The sequence below is a fragment of the Centroberyx affinis genome, unplaced genomic scaffold (genome assembly GCF_046629955.1).
Source record: "Centroberyx affinis isolate AG114_WGS23_722 - 3 ecotype Tasmania unplaced genomic scaffold, CSIRO-AGI_Caff_v1 ptg001985l_1, whole genome shotgun sequence".
NCBI lineage: Eukaryota > Metazoa > Chordata > Actinopteri > Beryciformes > Berycidae > Centroberyx > Centroberyx affinis.
In genome coordinates, this window is record NW_027280331.1 from 45,461 (window position 1) to 70,324 (window position 24,864).

General features: G+C 41.6%; 2 protein-coding genes across 3 annotated transcripts; both read left to right on the top strand.

The window, feature by feature from the left end:
- The first annotated feature begins 306 nt into the window (after positions 1 to 306).
- Positions 307 to 5,728, top strand: LOC139653848 (uncharacterized). The gene is made up of 5 exons (XM_071530848.1): positions 307 to 430; positions 789 to 943; positions 3,631 to 3,667; positions 4,658 to 4,712; positions 4,817 to 5,728. The coding sequence occupies exons 2-5, from the start codon at positions 801 to 803 to the stop codon at positions 4,903 to 4,905; spliced, it is 324 nt and encodes a 107-aa protein (XP_071386949.1). The 5' UTR covers positions 307 to 430; positions 789 to 800; the 3' UTR covers positions 4,906 to 5,728.
- A 3,133-nt stretch (positions 5,729 to 8,861) lies between these two features.
- Positions 8,862 to 22,697, top strand: znf395b (zinc finger protein 395b). Of its 2 annotated transcripts, none has more exons than XM_071530845.1 (10): positions 8,862 to 9,112; positions 11,550 to 11,788; positions 13,249 to 13,439; positions 13,785 to 13,897; positions 15,939 to 16,135; positions 16,561 to 16,661; positions 17,234 to 17,528; positions 19,740 to 19,835; positions 20,396 to 20,514; positions 21,783 to 22,697. In XM_071530845.1, the coding sequence occupies exons 2-10, from the start codon at positions 11,597 to 11,599 to the stop codon at positions 21,892 to 21,894; spliced, it is 1,416 nt and encodes a 471-aa protein (XP_071386946.1). In that variant the 5' UTR covers positions 8,862 to 9,112; positions 11,550 to 11,596; the 3' UTR covers positions 21,895 to 22,697. The 2 variants fall into 2 exon arrangements, with proteins under 2 accessions (XP_071386946.1, XP_071386947.1); XM_071530846.1 differs by having other exon boundaries at positions 17,237 to 17,528.
- Positions 22,698 to 24,864: the final 2,167 nt, after the last annotated feature.

A 24,864-nucleotide genomic window follows, 5' to 3' on the forward strand; every position in this document is an offset into this window, starting at 1 on the left:
CAAGCAGCTATACACACAAATTAACTTTAAGCTTACAGACTTCAGTTTCACCATACATGAGAATCTCCAATCTAATTTGGATCATTTTAATTTTAATAAGTTTCCTGTTTGTTGTTTTTAGGGACTACAGCACCTTGAGAAATGTTACTGTGCCAGTGTTTGCCTTTTAAACGTGCATTCCTACATTCTTGGGAGCCGCAAGCATGTCAGGTATCAAGGCGCTCAGGTGGGGATGTAATTTGGTGCTGATAACAGACAATGGGCTTGTTTATGGGCTTGTGTCGGTCCCTCCTTCATGACAGATCTGACTCCAGCAGACAAGAGTCCCTCCCTCCGCTGCCTGCTGTGACACAGACACTTGAGGCGAAGGCAGGTGAATGACTGACAGCAGTTGGAGACAGAAGTGCAAAGGAATCAAGCGGCACACAAGGTAAGTTATGAACACTGTATCTTATTATTACTGTCTTTATTCTTCTTCTTGAGAAACCACATATTTTCAGTAGAAAGTATTCTAAAGCAATATATTTTCTAGACATGAGCAGGGCTTTTGCCTTTGTCTGTCTGACTCAACTGGAAATATTTCACATATTATAAAGCACATAGTTTGGCTGCTCATGTGTGTCTACTGACTCTATCTCCTTTCATTTGGATTCTACATTTTGCTATGATAACTCAAGATATGTATGTGTTCGTATAGCCCTACATTTCAACATAAATGCCCTTGTTTTGTGACTGAATACTCATTAGTGATCAATAATCATTTGGCACTGTTTTTCCATTCTCTATAGGGTATTAAGACAATGGCTCCAGTAGGGATGGCTCATATGTTGGGGGAACTGCGGTCTGTAGTCTGGTCTTCATCCCCCGAGGTGGGCGTCATCTCCCTCTTCATCCTCCTCATCCTCAGCATCACTCTCCTCGCCTTGTGCCTCAAGTGTCGCAGGTAAGGGGAAACGTCTGATTATGACTTGAATGTCGACTACACCGTAAAACATATAGGTACTGTTTTTGACACGCTTGACAGTTTGCATTCAAGTGGGTGTCACTCACCTGGAGTTAAATGAACAATGTCACTGAATGTAGGAGTAACCGCAAACAGCATTACCACCCAGTACAAGTCTTCTCCTGTATAGAGTTTCTGCTCACAATACATTAGCTGATTCATATTTTTTGTCCCTCGCTGCTGAAGCTTTAACGGCTATTCATCACTTTCATGCAGCACAGCAGACTTGTTAGACTCGATAGGTGATTTTTGATGAAGGGCGTTGCCTGTTTGAAGAGGAGGAGCAAGTGCAGTGAAATATCATTTTTAAAGCTAAGGGAAGTGTGCCAAATGGCTTGGGTTTGGATCATTAACCCTCAATAGCCTGGTCTTCCCAACTAGGTCTGTGTGTGTGTGTGTGGGTGTGCACTAGGGCTGGATATTGTTTAAAAAGTTACGATACCAGTACCAATACCAGTACCCTTAAAGTGATACCGATACCAATAGAGTACTTCATTTCAATACCTTTTTTTTTACATTTTGGTGGCATCTCGGCACACTGACCTGCCAACTCCGTCACATACACCATGCTCGACTTCACCACCACAGACTGTATGGGTTGTAGCTGCTAGTAGTAGTGGGCCAATCACATGTCACATTAAATCGAAGAATGCTTGCGGTGATTGGCTGCGAGCAAAACCATACAAATAGTCATTTTTTTCTAGATTTTTTTCTAGATTTTTCTAGTGTACAAAAAGTAGCGAATGCAGGTATTGTTTGACTGGAGAAGTTTCGATACTACTTGGTACTGGGTTATTTCGGTCGATACCTTATAGGTATCGAGTACCGATACCCAGCCCTAGTGTGCATGCACATGTACACGTGCAAGCCTGTGTGTGTGTGTGTGCATGTCATCGCCAACACCCATTACTGTGGTTGTCACGTCAAACATGCCAGTGACAGTGACACAGAGGAACTGCGGGAGAAACAACAGCCTTATCGTCTGAAGCCAGGTTTTGCACATTCCAGGACTTGTATGTCACTCAGAGGAATGAGACAGCAGTGATAGATAGGCATCATAACACAGAAGGTGGTTCATACATACAGTATAAAGGAGAGGAACGCCTTGGTGCATACCATGTGTGGTGATGAGTGAGTTAAATGGGTGGCATGACGAACAGTAGACCAAGGAGTAAGACCTTGTGGTAATGTAGCCTGATTTGTAATCCTGCTGGTTCAATGGACCAATAACTGCTCTGAAAATTATTGTTATTATTTGCATTTTTTTTTAATTGCTCACATCTAACAAAACATCGTCTAGAGAGAGACGGGTGTGGGATTCTATAAACCACTGTAACCTAGTGAACCTGGTGACTAATTCAGTTAAACATTTGTAATGGAATGCATCCGGTTTAATCAAGGATTCTACGTAAGCTCTCAATACAAGGGATACCTACCGCATATCTCATTAAGTGGCACCTGTACACTGTTTACAAATTAGCTACACGACAGTTTAGATTCACAATAGTGGGCAGACAATCATACATAAGTATACATTTTGTCACAAGAGTGGAGTTTGACAAGGGCTTGAAAATGTGAGTTCAACATCAACCTAACTTCCCAAACTTCAGTCCAAATCTAAACGGAAATCACGAGGTGTGGGTTTTTGTGAGCCCAAACTTGACTTGAGCCTGAAATTGCCAGTAGATTAATAGATTGCTAAAAGCGTTACTGTCTTTGACCCAAACCTGAGCAGTTAAGTGCAAATTTCAACCTGAATTAAACTGAGTCAGTTCAATAGAGTTTAGGTATAAATGGGGTTGTCTTGTTTTATGTTACTTTATTGAATAGTGAAGCAAGAGAGGGACCAGAGCGTCTTTAGAGAGGGGGTGACAAAGTAGACATGGAGAGATTTTTGGAAATGCTAGCCTGAAATGCTAGGCTAAAAGTTAGACAAGGGGGGTTGTGACCAGAAGTTAACCAGTTTGAATTTCCAGACTAATAAAACCTGGGTGGGGACAGTGAATGAGTAACAATCTTCCCTTACTGAACAACTATGCCTGCCAAGTGCCCTGCTATCAATGTGTGTAAGTGTGTGAGTGTGAAGGAGGATAGTAATGACGAGCATACACTTTCACAAAACTCCTTCCTCAGATAGATAAGTTTAAACAGTCTTCTCTAGCCAGACTCTTCTCTTCTGTGGTTCCTCGGTGGTGGAACGAGTTACCAAACTCCATTCGATCCGCAGAGTCCCTCTCAATCTTTAAGAAAAGGCTAAAGACCCAGCTCTTTAGTGAACACCTTCTCACCTGATGGACTGTGTAATCCAAAATTAAAATAAAAAATCTTTATCTGCCTCTATGCACTGCCTCGTAGCACCTATGTCCTGTTGGACCAGAACTTAGCTTTATGGCACTAGCTCTCATTGTTCTGTCCTGACTAGATCATTGTGTGTGTTGTATTAAAATCTCATATGTACGTCACTTTGGATAAAAGCGTCTGCCAAATGGGAAATTGTAATTGTAATTGTAAACAGGCCTTGAGCCACTCAAACACACTATAAGATAAGTAAATAAGACTGACACACAGAGCAAACACTTATATCATAACAGCTGATAATCTCTAACTTTCTTTGTCTTCATCCACAGGAACTCTGGCAACGCATATGATGTGAGCGGAACAACGGTATGAACGCTGCCTTTATCTTTCTCTCTCTCTGTTTCTCACCTTTCTCCCCCCCCCCTCTCTCTCCTGTTCTATCACTCTCTCTTTCCTTTACTCTCTCTCCCTTGCTCTCTCCACCTCTATCAGTCTGTCAGTAAGCAGCAGCAGACTTCACTCGGCTCATGCTACAGCACCTTCAAATATCTAAATCTAGCGTGTAGTATCTAATGCAGTTCATTAGTTGCCAATTAGGAGCCGTAAGTGGCTCATTATCAGCAATCAACAGGAGGATGGTAGCGATCGTGATAGCTGTTATATTGGGCTCATTACATCCAAAGTATGGAAACCCATGGGGCAGCTGAAAATAGATAAGGCAATCAATGAGATCGTCTAATTACTTGAAGTGTTGCTCATAGGGTATTATAAAGAATTATAAGCATTTTATAAGCATATTATGAGTGCATCATGACTATTATGATCTGGATATGATTTAAATCATCTTGCATAACAAAAACTTGAGGGATTGAATACTACGTCGCTGCTAACAATTTCAAAACAGGGTTGTACCAAATTCATAACACATTATATATTATATATTTCATAATAATGATAATAAACTTTATTTACGTAGCAATTTTTAAAACAACTGTTACAAAGTGTTTTCCAAAACAATTAAGTAGACACTTCTAGACATGAAGCAAAAATAAAAGAGGAGACAGAGACAGGATTATAAACTACAAACAGGACTACAAACCACAGAAAGATAATGTATAATATATTAATTTAGCGTTCTTTTAATGTAAAAATAAAAGTGGCATATTACAGCTTTAAATCCACTGTCTCAATTTTATCACTGTTATGTGTACATATGTGCATGCATGGATGGTTGCACTAGCAAAGGCACACAACACATGCACACATGCACGTGCATAGACAGTCACCCATTCACACCATTGCATACACACACACACACACAGTGCTGATTACCCTTTTTCTCTTTCTGCATGACAGACGGATGGAGCAGGAGGAGCCAATGGGACGGCTGGCGCAAAGAAAGGAGCTAATGGTGAGTTCTCTGCTCGTGAAATCAGGTTAAACATCCCAACAATGAAAATTAATTTTTAATCCAGTGTCTAAATGTTAAATACATTTGCTCACGTGGGTTTGCAGATGCAGGGAACGTAGCCTACACGGAATGGAGGGACCACAGTAACATGCCAGCCAACACACTGGAGAGATCCGGAGGCTCATCCACCTAACCAGCCTGCCACTGTCCTGACCTCTGACCCCACAGTTACAGAAGAAACACAGAGAAACACACAGAAGCACACATTTTTCCAAGGAAAGAAGACAAATTATCCTTAATATCCCACTGCACAGAACCCCACTTTTCTACACTTGACATTGTACCAAATGGACAGATGGAGGGAGGAAGGGTAGCAGGGAAAATTGGTCCGGTCTTCTGCAACTCTAGCCATCATGCCATCAAGCCTGCACTTATCTGGATACAGACATACAGGAAGAACCACTTTTGGAAGTCCTCCCTCTGTATTTATGGATTCTGAACTCTTCTGACAAGAACTGTTCATCTATAGACTGATTAGATCTGATAGAGATCCGATTATCTGACTTTGCTATCGACTCATCTGACTATTTTGTAGTAGGCATCAATTTGCAAGTTTGGACACTTTGATATACGTTTTGATCATTTTCTTCCTTTCATTACCTGACTTAGATCTGACTATTTTGTAGTAGGCATCAATTTGCAAGTTTGGACACTTTGATATACGTTTTGATCATTTCTTCCTTTCATTACCCACAGAGGAACGCTCCTGCCACTACACAGCAAAATCGTCAGTGTTGAGTGTAGAAATCAACACTTATTAACTCTGGAAAGATTTGCTGTGTAGCGTGGATTTTGTCCGATCTCAAAAATCTGTTGTAATCAGCCTAAAAGCAAATTTCCCAGTGTCCATAAGTGTTGATTTTTTTAGTGACAGCTATATGGAAATGACAAGTATTGATTGGAGAGTTGTTTGTCCACTCATACAGCTGATATGGCTCTGGGACAGCTGTTCAAAACTATCAGAAGTGTTAAATGAACTCTGATGGGTGTGGACTTACAGAAACGTTGGCATATCGTGTTGATTTTCAACACTGACGATTTTGCTACCCAGCCAGTAAGCTGATAGCACGGCTTTATCCCAGTACATGCTCACTCCGGGAGGCAGGCTAATTAAAACATACTAGCACTCTTTTCATGCAGGGAAGCCACCAGAAGCAGAGGCCTGTGACCTATTTTGGACCCTGCCCCATAGTTAGGGAAACACTGCTTCACTCAAAGCCTCAGTAATCCTAGCCAAGCATCCTAGTGCCTGTTTGCCTTCTAAAATGTGATGGGATATATGTAATTGTAATGAAGCTCATTGCTGCGTAGCATGGAGTGGCAGAATAGAAAATAGAATTAATCTCAATATTCGATTACGCAGATCCCCTATCTTTGACTGTCACCATTGTGCTGAATGGAATTACGGAAGATGAAGAAAGAAATGAATACTGTGTATGTGCTGTGAGTGATGACACTGATAAATTGTGACAAGGATGATAATGACGAGTGGATTTTCCTAAGCTTTGGTGCACCTTTCAGTATCAACAAAGAGAGTAAATTTCCTTTTGTATTTGTTCTTTTGTATTCCTTTCCTTTCTGTGAGAGTGCAGCGTTTCTCAGTCTCAGGTTCAGGGGCTGCTGCTGGTCGTTGAAATGTTGCTGAGCGGTCCCCAGCCTGGTCAGCAGACACAGATAAAGGCTATTTTGTAGTGTTACTTTTATTGTAAACATGAGTGAGTCTTCGTGTTATTTCTCCCTGAGGTTGCCAATACCCGCTGCTTGTTTTGTCCCAGGAACAAAAAGACATCTAGCAAGCTGTAGTTTTCCTTCCTGGATGATTGTGATGAGATGGGAGTGGCACCTTGACTCTCTGGAAATTCAAAGTCACAAGACACCAAAGCAGGGTGGAGACACCATTCTTGTAATTCCAGTTGTCATGCCATACACTGCCATTTTGATCCACTGAACTGTCCAAATAAAACACACCCAAACGAGACAACACTGATCTATCAATGGTGCTCATTCACTGGCCGCTGTACTTACTTAAGTACCTCATACCTAAGGCCATGAAATTGCAAATAAATAGCGATGACCAGAAGTGTTTTCTTGCATTTGAAGGGTTTCATTGCAAGATGCTGTATATCAATTTTGGGGGGGAAAAATGCAACCTAAAATTCACCAATCAATACTCAAAGACACGATTCTATCATCAGGAACACAGGCCTAGTTTATAAGCAAAGATCTTAAGATGACCAATAACTTAAGTAGTGACCAATACAGTAATACGCTTTACTTTTCAACAAGCACTGACACAGTAGGTGTCATTTTTTTCAAATGGTGGGTGTCTCATTTTGGAATTAAACTTCCTTTTAGCCCACTCTGTCCACAGTGATTTCATCCCATTTGTCAAGCTCCACCCAAGCTGTAGGCAACACAGCCAATCTAAAGTGACTCAAAAATTTGCCCAATGATCATCAACCTCAAATCTGTTAGTACCTAATACCATAACGTCTTGTTAAAATCTACTATATCTCGAATCTCTCTAAATATTCTCTATCTTGTTAACTACCGCTATATCAATTCATTATCTATTCATTATACTCACCTTGATCTGTCTAATATAACCAGTCAGCACTGCTATCAATGGGCCAGACAAGGTTACATGGTGTAATTAATGGATCAAAGGGGAAGGGAAGGGATTCCGTCTGGGTTAGGCATCGGATTGGGACTAGGATTGGGTTACTCTCTCTCTCTCTCTCTGTCTGTCTCTCCCTCTCCCTCTCTCTCTCTCTCTCTCTCTCTCTCTCTTTCTCCCTCCCTCTCTATCTTTCTCCCTCTCTCTCCCTCTCTCTTTCTCTCCCTCTCTTTCACACACAGTGTTGGTGCTCAGACCCTAAAATCCCTGCTGACTGGATGTCTGGTGGAGAGGGTGCAGACAGCCGACACTAATCCAGTCTCTCACACACACACACACACAAGCACACACATGCCAGTACACACAGGCACGCGCATCACAACACACACACACACACACACATACACACACACACACACACACACACACACACACACAAATACACACAAACACACACAGATACACATGCAAAGTCCTGTTTGATCTCCATGCAGGCCCGTATCATGTGATGTTGGGGGTTGATATATTGTATGTCATTGTGTCAGCAGTTTTTTTCCAGTTTCGATCCATTTGCATTTGATTAAAAATGTCAATGGTGCTAGAAGGGGTTGGCTCACTGATCTGGGTGTTTATTACAACCAAATTTAAATCACATTTCCTTCTCTTTAATTAATAAAAACACGAAATTGCACATGCTAGGAAAATCCCGGAGGAAAAATCACCATAATATCCCTATAATATTTCTATAGGGCACTAGTGTGACTGTGCTGTTCAATAGTGATGTTATAGTGACCTTAGATTTTATCTTTATAGTATCCCTATAATATTCCCATATAGCTTATATGTTTGCCTTGATATATCCTCATAAAATATACTATAGGATTGCTATTGTTCTCTTCTGAAGGGATGTGAGGGAAAAAATAAGTGAAAGAAATTTGAACAATGATCATAAACCCCTTTGTGATTTTAATGCAATGCATTTTTATGCTACAACAATACATGCAAAACCTAAATCTTTCTTTTTAGTCTACATTATTTCCCTTTTATGTGGACAGAAACCACCATCAACATTACTGATACTACATGCTCATGAAAGGGAGGGACATCAGCTGAACAAAAATACAGATTTTTTTGTGTGTGTGTGTGCGTGTGTGAGTGTGAGTGAGTGAGAGAGAGAGAGAGAGAGAGAGAGAGAGAGAGAGAGAGAGAGAGAGAGAGAGAGACAGACAGACAGACAGACAGACAGAGGGGGGGAGAGAGAGAGAGAAAGAAAGAGAGAGAGAGAGAGAGAGAGAGGCAGACAGACAGACAGACAGACAGACAGAGGGGGAGACAGAGAGAGAGAGAGGCAGACAGACAGACAGACAGAGGGGGAGACAGAGAGAGAGAGAGAGAGAGAGAGAGAGAGAGAGAGAGAGAGAGAGAGAGAGAGAGAGAGAGAGAGAGGGAGGATGCTGCTGCTGCTATGGGCATAATTCTGCTCTGGTAACCCCTCACCTAGATCATCCTTTGTGCGCGGCGGCGCGCTGCAGGCTGCTATCTGCGCGCTCTGGCCAGCTGTCACCCCCGGCATTGGTCCACCATACAGACACACGTAGGCGCGTCTCCGACCGACCAACCCCCTTTTTCCCTGGCAGACAGAGCCGGCGAGCGGCGGGACAGCCAGGCAGCGAAGCGACGGCCCGCTGCGCTCCACGGGACGGCCGAGGTCTCCACCGACCGAGTGAGTACATGGGGATTTAAAGCTTTTGAGTTACAGGATAGGTTTTGTTTTGCAGCGACACTGTGAAAAATATTGTTTTCCCTCAGCAGTATGTGTGTGTGTGCGTGTGTGTGTGTTGGGGGGAGGAGGGGGGTGGGGGGTGTTTCTCCTGATCTCAATCTGCGTTGCCGGGTGGAGATCAGTGATGTAGTTGCAGGATTTTAAACCGGTGATCATCCTAAAGCATCACAACCTTCATTATAAACAAAATCAATTATATTGTCAAGAAAGTGTTTATTTATGCTTTCCTTTAATAGACTCCATCCCCATATAGGCTATAACTTAAATCAGTTTGGCTCTACTTAGTATGATGCAGGCCTATACCCGTGTTTTTCCCCCTCAGAAAGATTAATGCCAGGCTAAAAATGCGGGTGAAATATATTCGGGAAATAAAATGGTGGGTCATAACTGAGTTTGGCTGGGTTTACCTCCACTACATCCCTGCTGTAGATGGCGTTTGCGTTTCGGAGGGGGGGGGGGGATTTGAAAACACTGTGGTGATATTTTGCGTTTTCAGCCTACTTCCCACTACTGTATGATTTATTTTCCCCTAAATCTTTTCACTTTTGCGTTGAAATTCAGTCGGTTCCAACTGCATTTGCCCGTCCATCTCCATCCCTCCCGGCGAAACTCGTGTCCGAACACGTTGTCAGAAAGGAGGTGTGTACGCTGGAAATCAGATTTGAACCAATCAGCGGCGGCTACCCGCCCACACTGTGGCACTTGTTTACTACTGGAACTCGCCGCGGATTGGTGGAAAGCCGGAGAAAATCAGGGTTTATGCTGCGTTCAAGTACACGGAAAGAATGGGAAATATGAGATCCTGACTTGGAAATACCATTACGTTCAGGTTCCAGGTAGCGAGTTGTATTTGGGAGCTCTGGATTTGGCGATGGACCCCATTTGTACCGACTACTGATGTGGAAACAAAACAATATCTGCTGTCAAGTATAGGAAATGATGCATTCTTGTTATATATAGTTAACAAAATGAACACTTTTCACAAGTCATTTTGTGATCATAACTGTTAAAATGCGACAACAGGGCTAGATATAACCATTTGCTGCTTTTTTGTTTGTTTGTGATTGACACTGCAGTGTTTTGCTGTAAAACGTGAACTTGAATGTTGGCCCATTCAATAACTGAATGTCCCTCAATTAATGCATGCATCTTAAGTATGAAAATGATCAGGACCGGCATAATTCTTCAGAAAACTCCAATCATGGCATCTGACAGCTTCAAATGAGTTTAAAACATGTAAACACCGCCAAATCGTTGTTTTGAATCTTTCGGCCATTGCAACGATTATTCCCATGTTTCCTGAACGCAACATTACCCTTTTTTACCTCCATGGGCTACAGGCCACAAGCCATCCATCCAGACGTCAGATTACGCCTATGAAACACTTTATCAGCCACATATTTTGCCAGAGTAGACCACGAACTACAGCCTGATTTTGATTCAGTCAAGATCTAAATCCACAGGAGTCTGTATTCAGTCGAAATTCCTGTAATAATTTGCTTTTTTTCTGCTCCAAATCCCCTGTGCAGCATGTTGTGTTTTGCTCTGCACTGTCAGGCAGAGGGATGCAAGCTGGGATGAATGCATGATAACTGTTTGCCAATGCTGACTAGTCTGCAAAGCCCCTAAGCAGGACGAACATATTTATTCATCACAGAAATAATAAGTATTTATTATTTATTGTCATGTTTTATTCAGAGTAAGTCTATTTCCTCTAACCGAAAACAACTACAGTAAACCTTACATTTTATACAAATACATTTTAGAAGGATGCTATACCAATATCACAACAAAAATATAAGTCTAATTTTAGGACTAAGGTTAGTATAAACTCACTACTTAGTACCGTGGACACACTTTAAGTCCTTAGCAGGATATTATAGGAATTTTTCAATGGTGTAGAAAAATACATTTTAAAAACAATGCATACAGACATTTGAATTGAATCAAATTTTATGTTTTAACGAGGGATAGGACAATATGCTTGTCTCATGACACGATTCAATGCGCGATATGGGGTTCACGATTCAATAAAACCACGATATGATATAATAAATAAAAGTTCAATGACAACAAAATATGACTGTGCAGAATTATGTTTATTTCTGAGCCACAAATCTTTCTAGCTTTGGCTTTCTAGAATGTAAACAACAAATTTAAAATGTCATTACAAAGTGCAAATAATATAATTGGTGCTTGTGAATTTGTGATGATCAAGTCATCTCATTTGTGATACAGCAGAATAAAATGTAGCTAATATCACGATTCATTTTTCTGCCCCACGATACATATTGTCACATTTTTGTATCACAATATAATGAATCTCGATATCGTCCCATCCCTAGTTTTTACTGGTGTCTTGTATCCTGTCTGGTAGGGAGGTGTGACACTGTGCTGAGTCCCAGTACTGTGTGAAGCAGCACCATGGCAGCTATGGGACCTGGGGACAGAGCTGGAGCTGGAGCTGGAGCTGGAGCTGGAGCTGGAGCTGGAGCTGGAGCTGGAGCTGGAGCTGGAGTGGGTCCAGGCGGGACGGCAGCCTGCCCGGCGGGACCACAGGCCTGTCTCTCTACAACGACACTCAGCCGCAGCAGGCCCGACATGCAGGAGACTCTGGTAAGAAGACCAAGAGAGAGGCTAGGTGTCCATTCGGCTTTATTGAGATGATAAATGCGAAGTTTTCCATTTTCATTAATTTATTCATGTATTCAGCCATTATTTAGATGGTTTGTTCAGTCAGTCACATCCATCCATTCATTCATTTGATTGATTAATTCACATTATATCCAGCCATCATCTACCCATCCATTCATTTGTTCACATCCTGCCCATCACTCATCATTGATGAATTGATATGGTTGAAGCAGATGCTTGGGAAGAGTCACAGTTAGCATACTGATCACTCGTTAGATTTAATTAATCTTTTGTCACCCACATTAGCTATGTTTATATGCTTAAAGAATTTTGTTCTTAACCCGGTTAATCAAGTAACCCAGTTTTGGGTCGACATAAACATCATAACTCTGTTAGAATAACCTGGTTAAGCTCCTACACCAATTATGAGAAACCCGGTTAAGATGCCTGGCTTACTCCAATATTAAATGGGTTATGTGGTATGTAAACATCGTAGTCCTTTCACTTTTGGTTTTCGATGTCAACAAAACACATGGCAGTGAGTAGTACAACCCCCAACCTTAGACTCTCAGTGAGAAAAAGGAAAAACTCCCACAGTTGGGAACATCATTTCTTTCCCCTGCATTAAAGTAGCCTACTGTTTGCTCAAAGGCTAACAGCCACATCCTTTTAATGCTGTTTTTTCTGGCGGACCGTTCTATTAGGAGAGACATCACAGGTGGACAGGAATATTCTGTTAACTGGTTTATTCATGGCAACAGGGCAACTGAGTCGCAGGGTATCAAAGGTGCCTGTAAACAGCTTAACCCAAATAAGATCTTAACCGGAGTATGGCCAACAGACGGTTACTCTGTGCATGTAAACAGAGCCATTGATTTACTTCATTGGTTGACTGGAAGTACAGTATAATACTGTTGAAATACCCGTGAGCAAGCCACTAAACCCACAACTGTTCCAGTGAAGCCTCTCAGTGGCCAATAGTACCAGACTGTGGTAGTAATCCTCCTTACTCATGTAAATAAGAATGTCTTTTTACTCAACTTGCCTATTTAAATTCACAGTGAAATTAAAAAGACAATTTTCACCTTGTTAGCTAGTTCTCCATATCATAAGGTACGCATTTATTGTTATTTATTGTTAATTACACAATTCTTATATCAAAATCCCATTACTTCCCTGGAAAACTGAATTGTGTGCCAGTAAAGTACCAAAAATTCCAACCAATGAAGCCATCACAGATTTTTGAACATTCCCCCCCCCCCTCCCCCCACCCACCCACCCCCGCCTCAACTTCCTGTTTCAACCAGAAAATTCCATCAAATTACGGAAGCAAGACACCATCAAAAAACAGTTTCCTTGTGACTATAGACAGCAGTTTATCATCAGTCTATACAGTGTGTTGTAAGACTCCTCTCCTCTCTGCATACTGTCTCTGTCTGAAGATGTATATGCAGTGCTGTGGCCAGGGTGAGAAGCCGGTCCTGGGGAATGGGCGTCACAAGAACAAGGCATCAGTCCACCTGCCACACAGGGAGGCTGAGGGAGGCTGGGGCAACCTGGCTGCTCCACCGCTAACTACAGCTCCCACAATGCCCCTCTGCAACGTGTCGGCTACTAGAGAGGCGCCGTACAGGTAAGGGATATAAAGGCCCAACTCAATGTATGCCAGTTCTCTGGGGGTTGTTGAAAGTTATTCTGGGAAATGTAGGAAATCACTAACTGAAGTAGAAGTAGACGAGGCAGGTTGAGGTGAACGTGGGTGCAACAAAAAGGTAAATTACAACACAAAATAACTCCTGGAGTGCATTGAACATCACAAATTGATGATATATAGCAGTGTAAGAGTGTCTGAGGGTGGATTTGTCCTTTAAAGTGTTTTAGGTTGGATTTTCCTTTTAAATATTGATGGTGAGAGCTCAACAGTGTCAACAGTGTCTAAGTGTTACCCAGCTACATTTGTTGTGTGTCGTCCCTCCAGTTTCCGCAGCCCAGAGTCAGTGGAGATGGACGAGATCATGGCAGCTATGGTCCTGACGAGCCTGTCCTGTAGTCCTGTGGTTCAGACTGCTCCGCAGACAGACGCTGGTCCAGGTCTGACACACCTCACCTCACTTCACCTCACCACCACACAGCCACATCAGAGCTCCTGCTAGTTTCACTCAGCAGTAGAGGATTAACACAGCAAGAACATTACCACCACTGACTGAGAAAAATCCCCTGAAAACACAAAAAATAATGTTTGTACTCATGTTGCCAGTGTAGAATCAGCACTTGAATGAAGTAAACATTACAAAAATATTATAAAATATTACAAATAAGAATACGTTTAAGGCTACAGACTGTAGTAGGACCAGAAGTGGGACCAAAGCAAGAACAAACATGGAAGCAAAACCAAAAAGGATCCCAACCAGCCCTGTTTGAAAAAAAAGCTAGGGAAAACTATGGTCTAGTAATCAGATAAGGTACAATATTATTTATTGGAATGGTCTTATTGCAAGCCATATAAATCATACAGATGTAGCTGTCATACAAGTTCCCCTTTTTACCTGCTTAGTTCACTGCTGTTTCCCCTCCAAGCGGAGTTGTGTTGGAAAATCCTGCAGTACTAATTCAAGATAAATGAAGAGTGGGTGAGCTGCTGTAGCGGTTACTGCTATAATCAATCAAATCATATGATCCTTTTTGTCGGCTATGGTCACAAGTTCTTATTGCAAGGTCAACACATGAATCGTGTACTTAATTCATGTATTGATTTATTCCCCAATCCTTTACCTTAGTTATTGTTGCTATATTCTCATACATTCATGAAGAGCTTGGTTTGTCTGCACTCTTGGTAGAAGTCTGTTTTCCTTCTGCAAAAATTACAAAAGTAAGCAAACTTGCTTCAGTTAAAAATAGATTCCTTGCTATTTTTCAATTTTTGGCAAAGTGACCAAAAAAGCAATGAAAAGGCAATAGAGTCAAAGAGGGAGTAAGAGAACTAAGAGAAGCTGAAATGATGTCAAAGCTAAACGATGGCACCGTCTCAAAAAGCAGACACACATCACAACCTTGGCAGCCGTGCTGGGACCTGCTGTTCTCCTCAGGATGGGGAAACTAGCTGAGAGCGATCCCAAGTGCTGTGTGTCTATTTTAATCACACAGGAATAGAGAGTCTTAGATATCTGAACCATAAGGTATATTTTTGCAGAATTTTTTGTGAATTGTCGTGGTGAATTTGTGTTTGCTCCAGCCTCACCACCTCACTGATGACTTGTATGTGTTCTCTTTTGATCAAATAGTCATGATAGTGTCTTTAATTGGTCAGGAAAATAAAGTCTGATTGATTGATTGATTGATTGAATAGAGCATCATCAAAACTGTCATCAACATCTGTTTATTGTAGTTTGGTCATTTTATATCCAGGAGCAAGTGAATTTAGGGATTTTTCTTTCAGATTTCCCCACTCTCCTCCTATAGTCAAAATGATTTCTTAACTCTTTTTAACAAACATAGCATTCCTAAATGTTGTTATAACTCAAGGTTGTTTATTTCTATTTGTGAGTGACAGGCAAGTCATATAACCAATGTCATGTCATTATATTAAAACTTCCACAAGAAGTGTCCAGAGATAGTTGAGAATAAAATCTGCCATCTCTGTTGGCCTAGAATCTGAGCTTTTTCTCCTGTCTCTCACTCTCTCTCTGCTTTCCAAATATCTGAATAAATAAATAAAAATCCTGAAGGGAAATGGACTGCTAACTCTCCATCTTTCTTTAAAAAATAATAACAATACAAGAAATGGGCTATATCTGTGTCAGCTAACACCCCAAGAGCCAATCATCAGTCCTTGGAAAATAGAGTGTGAGAAGTGCTAAACCCAGAAAACTACTTTTGCGTTACATTTTAGGCATTTAGCTGAAACTCATCCAGAGTGACTTATAATGAGTGCAACTGTAGAAAAAACTGGCTTTAATTCCCAATTAACCTTCAGGTTTTCCAGTACTGAGACAAAATAAGATGTACCTTTTGAAAAGATTAATTTTGATCCTGTAATCGAAGATGTGGAGCGACTTGGCTGCTCTGCCTGGAGTGGGAAGGTGTTTCCATCGGTTTGTCATGGTGATAACGCTCTTATCTTCCTGTTTTCTAGCCGGCTCGTCGGCAGCCGACATGGAGTGCGGCGGCGGCGAGCTCTCTGACAGCGGCAGCAGCGGCTACTGGAGCTGGGACCACGGCAACGTGAGCCCCGCCCCCTCGCCGTCCGTCACCGAGATGGACAGCAGCCCCGATGAAGGGCTACAGATGGAGCTGGAGCAGGGGGAGGAGCTTAACGCCAAAAAGCCAAAGGTATAGAGCAGTGCGCAGTCCCCTACCACTACCGCTCAAGAATCTGATTTAACTTGAGTGGCTCAGAAGCCTTTACTACCTGCAGAGAAAGGATTTTTTGGGGGGAAGCATTGGAATAAAAGTTGGGGTGATTATAATTGTTATAAGAGAGAGGAGAGAGAGAGAGAGAGAGAGGATATTGGGATTATGTTTGCTTCAAAAAAGATGCAGGTCAGTATGTAAGATGTTACTTATACTATGATGTTACTGTTGTGGTGTGTAAGACATTCTTGATCTCTCTCTCTCTCTCTCTCTCTCTCTCTCTGTCTCTCTCTGTCTCTGCACTTTGTCTCTTTCTTTCTGTTTCTCTCTCTTTGTGTTCCTACCTGTCTTTATTCCTCCGTCCCCCCTCTCATACTTTACATCTCCCGTTCTCTCTCTTGCAGAGCTCGTTCAGAGGGGTGTATAAGTGTCTGTGGCCCAGCTGTGGCAAGGTGCTCACGTCTTCAGTTGGAATGAAAAGACACATCCGCGTGCTGCATCTGGGGTGAGCTGGCAACTTGCAGATTTTGATTCATGTTCAATCAAATATGTGGATGTACTTTCAGAGGTTTTTCCAGTTAGGGAATTTGATAAATTCTTTGGCAAAGTCAGGGAGTATCAGGGAATTTCACAAATGTTATATTCCTGTAAAGCGGCCACTTTACAGGAATATAATCTATTTTCCAGCTATTTTCAGCTCTTTTTCTACATTGCATGGCCACTTCTCCACAGCCAGCTCAACTGTAGTGGAAACCAGACTGTTTACCCCATTAGAACATTTCTTTGGTGGAAAACACCATTAAAAAAACAAGAGGGAATAAAATTTTTAGGTTATGGAAGCGCTCTGACTTAGTTATGGAAAGTCACGGAACAGAAATTTTACATCGGGGCCACAGTGGAAACCCTGTATTTGCTTTCAGCACTGGTCAAAATAAACAACTCTCTCTTTTTTGCTCTTTGTGCCCACTGGTCTCTCTCTCTCCATTTGTCTGTCTCACACACACCACACACACATACACACCTGCACAAACATACACATACCCACACATTTACACACACCTACCTCTACGCACACAGCAGTGGGTCAGATCAGTCCCAGAGGGAGGAGGACTTCTACTACACCAAGATCTCCTGTGAGACCGTGGAGGCTGCCTCTGCTCCAGCTCCTTCCCAGCAGCCCCCGGGCCACGCCTCGTCCCCCCGGCTCTGCTGGGCCTCCTGCGGTTCCCCCCCAGGCTTGGGGCTCCAGATCCCCCCGGCTCCCCGGCCCAGGTCCAACTCCAGCTCCGGGCCGGGACCGGGCCGGCCCAGCCCGCTCAGCCAGTCGGCCCCCAGCAGCTTCTGGCAGATCCACTCAGAGCATCTCTATCAGGTGGGTGTGACAGGACTGAGGGGGGACTCTCTGGGGGGTTTTGTTCTAGCAGCAGACTGGGACGGGTATCAAGTGCTGGTAGAAGAAGAAGTGTGGTGTGCGAATGCTGCACAAGTAGCTATTATACTGAACAAAAATATAAATGCAACAAGTTTTGGTCCCATGTTTCATGAGCTAAAATAAAATATCCCATAATTTCATATGACATATCAAGATGATATTGGCCTTTTATCAAAAAATTGGATATCGGGCAGTTTATGTCATCTACCTCCGATATGATGGAGGTTCCTTCCTGCCCACAGCTAGTGAATATTTTTATATTATCCTTTTTTATTTCACATGGCTGACCAGAGAATTCATTCCAGTGTGGTGTGGGAGGATTTTACTCAACCAGCATCAGTCTGTAAAACCTGCAGTAAAACCTGCCTCACCCTGCCCTAAGGAGCTGCTAACACACCTTAAATAATTTCATTAGTGTTAGAGTTTTAATGGAGAGTTTTTCAGTGTCCCATGATGGTCCAAATACTGTTTCAGAGGCTTTTCCACCCTGACAAGAACACAATTCTGGGGGAAACACTGAATCCATGTAAATTTTGGGCATGAAAATGGTCAAATTTAAAGATATTGAATCCAGAAATATTTGTTCCAGTATTGGCATTCAAAAACCTTTATCAGTGGAACCCCAATCTCTATTGTGAATAACTTTGTACTGTATAGCAGTTCAGAGGTTTTCAGTTTTTCCCCTGGAGGGAGGGAGTGGTTTGAGGCGATGAAAGCAGACGGCTCTTGTTAGCATGAATTATTAAACACTGTGTGTAGATTTTGGGGAACATGTGGGAGAATACAGGAATTTACCTTCCCACCCTCAGTGTTTGTTAAATTTGAACACATTTCCCACTGCTTTGGACCCAGGTTCAATCCTTCTTGTCATGTGAATCCCGACTGCGACTGAATACAAAAACAGTGAGACAGCTGCATCAGGATTTGGTTTCCTACTGAATAACTCAAATGTTATTGCAGTTTATTGTTTTCAATGTTTTAGTGTGACACGGTCCCAGTGTTGTAACTAACCCAGCACCACCATGTTGACACCTCTGCGTCAGACTAGCTGTTGAGCTACAACAGAGTGTTTATGCATCACAAAGCAACACATTTCATCAGCGGCCTGCGTTAACCCCGTACCACTGAGCCTGTAAATGAATGTGTTGTGACAGTGAGAGAGTAAGCTGTTGGCTGGCTCGCTCCCCCAAGGAGACTAGACTGTCACTAGCCTGTAAAGGGCAATACAACACTACATGATTTTAGCAAGTGGTGGTGCAACGGTTAAGACTCGTGCCTCTGGACCCACACGTCTCCCTGCTGATTCCCCCTACAATCTGCTCTCCTGTGTCACTCCTACATGTATCTTTCCTTTTCCTTTGTCACAACAATGGGAAAAACAAGCTGAATGCCTTAACTACTTGGATTACTCGCCCAAAAACCCTGCATGATGTTACCAAATTTAAAAAAAATAAGCATGAAAATCCCATTTTGTTGTTTTTCGCTGTTTATTTGAAGCATGCAGATCTTGAAAATGTGGCTCTTTTGTAGCAAATTTGTCTTTCATTTCTTCATGGAGGCAGAAATCATCTAGCGTGTGTCCTGCCTAACCAAGAGTATGGGTTGAATCGAGGGTCAGTGCTGTTGGCGGTGCAGTGTGTGTGTGTGTGTGTGTGTGTGTGTGTGTGTGTGTGCACATGCATTTGTGTATGTGAGTTTCATTTAATCAAATTTCCTCTGTCTACTTTTATCCACATTGCGAGGTGGGGTGTTGTGAATATTATGGTGATTTGTGACGTATCATGTGCTTTGTTCAAAATGGCTTCAGGACTGCAAAGGGAAGAGAAAGCTGGCAAAGGGGATGGAAACAGTTCTATTTGAAAGGAGAATAATTTAATGAGATATGAAAATGCAATATGCAATATGTTCTTCCCTTCTTTTTGAAGGGAAATGGATGGAATCAAAAGTGACAAATTGGTTGTAACAATGTGAAGGCAGTTCAGTGGACATGAGGGGGACAAAATGGATGTTTAGCAATTCTGAGGTCTTGTTGTTTACTGTATGTTTATTGTATTTTCATTGTCATAACTATTTGAGGTCCTGACCCCAATAAAACTGTGGTTCTTGAAGGTGTGAATCCTAAGTCCTCTCCTCTCCCCCTGTTCCTTCCAGGCATGCAGCCCCGTCCAGGTCTCTGTGGCCTCCCGAAACCCTGGCTCCCAGGGCTGGACCCCCTCCGTCTCTGTCTCTGGCCACAACAACACTCCAGTGGGTTTTCTGTCCCTGTCTGTCTGTCTGTCTGTCTGTCTGTCTATCATTTTTGACTCTCTCACATTTGCACAGAAGGATCAAAGTAAAGAGGATGGCTAGGGAAGAGAGCATGACTCAACATCATTTTTATAGGCTTTGATCCTGAATTTCTATACATTCCAGTGCATCAAATATATCGCTGAAATTATGCTTTTGCCATTGCAATGAACCCAATTTCTGAGTGTCATTCACTTTAACCAATACTAATCACTGTGGCAGGGTAGATCTCATTCAACAAATCAGCTGGAATACAATCATGAATTACTTAGCTGCAGCTGTAGAGCAGGATTGTGGAGCCAACATGTCTGCCACTGAAAAACGCAATGTCCCAACTGTCTGTTTTCCAACTTCGTCACTGTACAAGAATGCCGATGTGAAAAGCAATAGCCATTCTGCAAGTTCAAATGAAAACTGAAAACTGAAAACTGAACTTCCTAGACAGAAACAAAGAAGACATTGAAGAAAATAGATTAAAATCTCCCAACTCACTGTATGATTTTTTTATTCCTCCTCCTCAGATGGTGAAACCTCGCTGCCGGTCCGTCAGTGTCGGGGAGCAGTGGCTCCAACAGAACAGCGCCGCCAACAGGCTGCAGACCATGAGTGCGTCGCCCTCCCGCACTCACTGCTCCTTTAGGTGAGGCCTCGTCCACCTACCTGCTGTCTTCACATCGCTGTTCAGTCTCTCTCTTTTTGACTTTTTGACCAGTTTTTTAAAATCCTTTCATGTTGTCTTCAAATCAGTTAATGATCATTTCAAATATGCTTTCAATATACAAAACAAATGTCATCACAATGGATATGGTAAGTACAAAAACAGTGTGACAACACAAAAAAAATTATTGAAAACAAAATATACCAGTGTCATGTCTTACCTCAAAACATGCTTACACATTGCGTTTTAGTTTTCTTATTTATTAATTTTTATTACCTTAATGTTAAGCACCTTGTTTTGCAGTCAGGAATTATACACCAAGTGTATAAAATATTAGGGACACTTACTCTTTTCATTAACTGATGCAGTGAATCCAGGTAAAAGCCATTATCCCTTATTGATTTCCCTTATTAAATGTATACCAATCACAAAGGAGGAGATATAAATAAAGAGAAGCAGACAAGTTAGAGAAGGATTTTTAAGTTTTGTGATAATTGAGATGTGGATTGTGCACAAAATGCTGCAACTCAGTATCATTAAGATGTCCCTAATATTTTGTACATTCAGTGTCAATAAAAGTATATACATAAATAGGGCTGTGCAAAAAAATCGATACAGCTGAGTATTGCAATATTTTTTTCCATGATACTGTATCAATTTTCCAACCCCTCGTATCGATACATTAAAAAAATTATTCATGTTTTAAACAGATTTAAAATGTCCTTAAATTTCCCTCAAATCCCTTTGAATTAAATAGTTTGACTCAATTTGTCTGCTGAGTTATCAATATAATGTGATGTACATATTAGACTACCCAGGTGGTGCACAGCAAGTTGTATTTTCAGCTCTATTTTTAAATTTTCAGTAAATTATGTAGAGTATTGCAATGTATCGCAATATGTATCGTATCGCAGTGTATCGTGATACAATCGTATCGTGATACGTATCGTATCTTGAGGTCCTTGCCAATACCCAGCCTTATAAATAAAGCTTGATTGATTTTGGTAAACACAAGTTTTACAGTTCACCTGTCTTTCTGTCTCTGTCTGTCTATTTCTATATCTACCTACTGAACCACCGCTGTGCTGCCAGTCTGCAGTCAGTATAATCACATTTAGATAGCTACTCATTTATATAGACAGAGATCATCGCCTCTCTCTAAATTATATTAAGTCTGTGTGGTAGCTCCCCTTTCTGCCCTCTCGCCCCGCTCATTCTCATCAGCAGGATTTGTGTCTTTACGTCTGCAGGAAGGGTCGCGGCGAGGCCAAAAAGTGCCGCAAGGTGTACGGAGTGGAGCGCAAGGACCAGTGGTGCACCGCCTGCCGCTGGAAAAAAGCCTGCCAGCGCTTCCCCGACTAAACAGCTGTGTGACGGAGAGAGAGAGAGAGAGAGAGAGAGAGAGAGAGAGAGTGAGAGTGTGTGAGAGACAAAGTGGTGGATGGATGAGTGATGAAAGAGACTTTATCAAAAAGAGGAGACACAAGGATAAATCAGGGCTTGAGAGCCATCGAGAAAAACAACCATTCTTTTTTTTTCTTCTTAAACCTGTTTTTGTTTCTTTGTTTCCTAAAGGAATGGAAATTCAGTTTTATGTATCTTTGTAACTTCATAACTTCACCCCCGAGAACTGAAGTCTGCGATGGTGCTAGTTGTTGACTCACTTTGACCATGTGATGTGCTAAGCCTACTATGCTTTTCCTCTTCTATCCAAAGGACATATTACTACACCTTATACCCCCACTGTATTAGACTGCTACCTGGCTCTGCTTTCTTTTTTCTTCCAACCTTCTCTTCCAATGGTTACACAGTGGTTATGATGTACTTCTATATTGTGTGCTTTGAGTTATGTACGAGTATTTTATACCTTTTTTTATCGTCTTGTTCTTTCAGCCCATGTGTCGGGCAGAATTTATGAATTTTTATGTTTTTTGGCACTTTGTTGGAATATAAATTCACAAGAATAAGCTAAATTTGGTTCAACTCAACCAAGTTCCTTCCATGAAATGGATTTCCTTCCTGCCTACATGTTGGCAACTGACCAGTGTTAACGGTTTTATCTGTAAAGCTATGGAGTCATGCCTATGGGACTAGCATTAGGAGACTGAGTTTGTAATAGCAATAAAAAAAAGAAGAAATATATTGTCAAACACAAATTAAAAAGCACTGAGAATTTGAGACGGTTGTGTTCTTTTTTCTGCATGACAGTCCACAAGAGAAATAGCAAACTAGTTTATTGTAGTTTTCTCTATACACATTTTTTATGAAGACTCAGAACAATGGTATAAATGTGGTCTGAAATGTACACAGTATTCACAAATTCAATTTTTTTGTGTTGGTGTTGAGAGAGAAATACACAAGCATACACACATGCACATGCACAGTCAAACATACACACACACACACATGTACGCACACACTCTTCAATCATCCACACACTCTTATGCATATGTTATTATATTTCTTAATCAAACACTATTAAGATGCAAAACAATGAATGTGACCTGCTAGTGAAAGAAAAAAAAATTGATGATAAAACTAATGAAGGTATATTTTTTTCACCCGAGCATGAACAATCTGTTGTGTACATAAACAACGACCATAGCAGACATGCACAGTTCATTCCACCTCTCCACTGTCAAATGACCAAATACAGAAAGATGGCGGTTTCCAGGATTGATGTCATTCAGACCTCCCGTCCCATCCTGCAGTGCAATACACACCCAACGATCCTTCATGCACTTGGTCCACTCTGACTAAAGCAAACACTCTGGAAAAAGCTCCATGTTGAAGTAGCTTTTGAGGACTGACTAAGGTTTAGTTTCTCCCCATTCCTGAGTTATATGCTTTGGTAACACTTAAAATTACAGCTCCCTCATTTCCATAATTGCAATGTAGTTAGGCAAATATAATAAATTATGAGCTGTTACACTACTAATACTGTGAGAAAAAGGGATAATAGACACTGGTTTTCTCTCTATTTACCAGGGTTTTTTTTCTTTAACCTGACCAAACAGTCTCACCAGTATATGTTAAGTCAAGGTCAGGTAAGTAATGGGCCTGTAAGTATCAATAAATTCAGCTGTATGTGTAAGTTTGTTGTCTTGTGTTAATAATTCTAATTCCACTGTAATTGCAGGAAAAGGGAGGTAATCCAAAGCATTACATAAGCTATTACTAAGAGAATGGCAAAACTGGCCCAAAATCAGCATCCTGGAGCGATGTCACACTCCCCACTTCATGAAACTGAACATGTTTGTTCCATAAACACTAGAGGACAGTAGTGCTGTACTGAAAGGAGCCTCTGCCCAAGGGAGCCGGTGAACCTGCTGTTCACTTTCTCAAAGGAAACTAGCTGCTTGAAAGGTTTACCTTGATAACCTCCACTATAGAGCTTTAATGGACAAATCAGATTACAAAGAAAGAAAAAAGAAACAAGGCTCCCATGGGGAGAGATGCACAGTTGCAATATGTAGTTTTGGGGGAGTTTTGGGTGGGGTGTGGGGGGGGTTACCAGTGAAAAGTTTTATGTCCATTCGATTTAATGAATTAAGTTCCTCAAGCATAAAATTGGATTCTTATACCACAGTTTGAAGCTAAAAATTAACGTTTGTGCTCCAGCAATCCTACCCTCCAACCATATTTACAATAGATAGAGCCATCTTCCAAGCACAGGACTGGGCCACTTCCAATTTGCTCCCAATTGTTTTAGCTCTGATTTGTGGCAAGCTCAGCAATTATGATCGAAGCCACTGAAAAATATTTCTATATGGGTCATTTCATTCCAAAGCTACATATTGCTGCTTTAAAAGGGGAAACGTATATATCCATTTCATGTGAGCTGGACATAACCAGCAATAGCTCTCATAACATGAACTACAGAGTGCAAAAAACTGCTGAAACAATAACTTAAGTCCCATCCACACACATGCTTGAAAGTGCATTCATCATAATCTTAAGTGTCAGACCCCCAGGTTTCACCTCTGGTGAACAAACTTGTGCTGAACCACTTTTCCAATCTCATTTGGCCCCTCTTATTATACCGACACACAAAAATATTCAATTGCACTTATCTAATTTCTTTTATTTCACAGAATGGCATGTAAATATGCTTAAGAAGGACATTATGGTCATTATGGTCATTCCTTGTTACTTATAGACACAAAGAGAGGTGCAGCGAGATGGCATACTGTGTTCTTCATATGATGATAACGTCACAGTTCAAATTTGAGTGAGCTGCTGAAAACATGATTTGCTGAGGTAACTGGGGCAGGACTCTGTGAGAGCAGCCCAGCACAGGAGGAGGGTTTCGGGTTTCACTACAGAAATACA

Bases quoted from the DNA above. Each gene is read 5' to 3' on its own strand.
- LOC139653848 (XM_071530848.1), top strand. From the start codon at position 801: ATGGCTCCAGTAGGGATGGCTCATATGTTGGGGGAACTGCGGTCTGTA. The intron at 3,668-4,657 runs GTATGAACGCTG...TCTGCATGACAG, and splicing joins ATGATGTGAGCGGAACAACG to ACGGATGGAGCAGGAGGAGC. The intron at 4,713-4,816 runs GTGAGTTCTCTG...GTGGGTTTGCAG, and splicing joins CGCAAAGAAAGGAGCTAATG to ATGCAGGGAACGTAGCCTAC.
- znf395b (XM_071530845.1), top strand. From the start codon at position 11,597: ATGGCAGCTATGGGACCTGGGGACAGAGCTGGAGCTGGAGCTGGAGCT. The intron at 11,789-13,248 runs GTAAGAAGACCA...CTCTGTCTGAAG, and splicing joins CCGACATGCAGGAGACTCTG to ATGTATATGCAGTGCTGTGG. The intron at 17,529-19,739 runs GTGGGTGTGACA...TGTTCCTTCCAG, and splicing joins ACTCAGAGCATCTCTATCAG to GCATGCAGCCCCGTCCAGGT.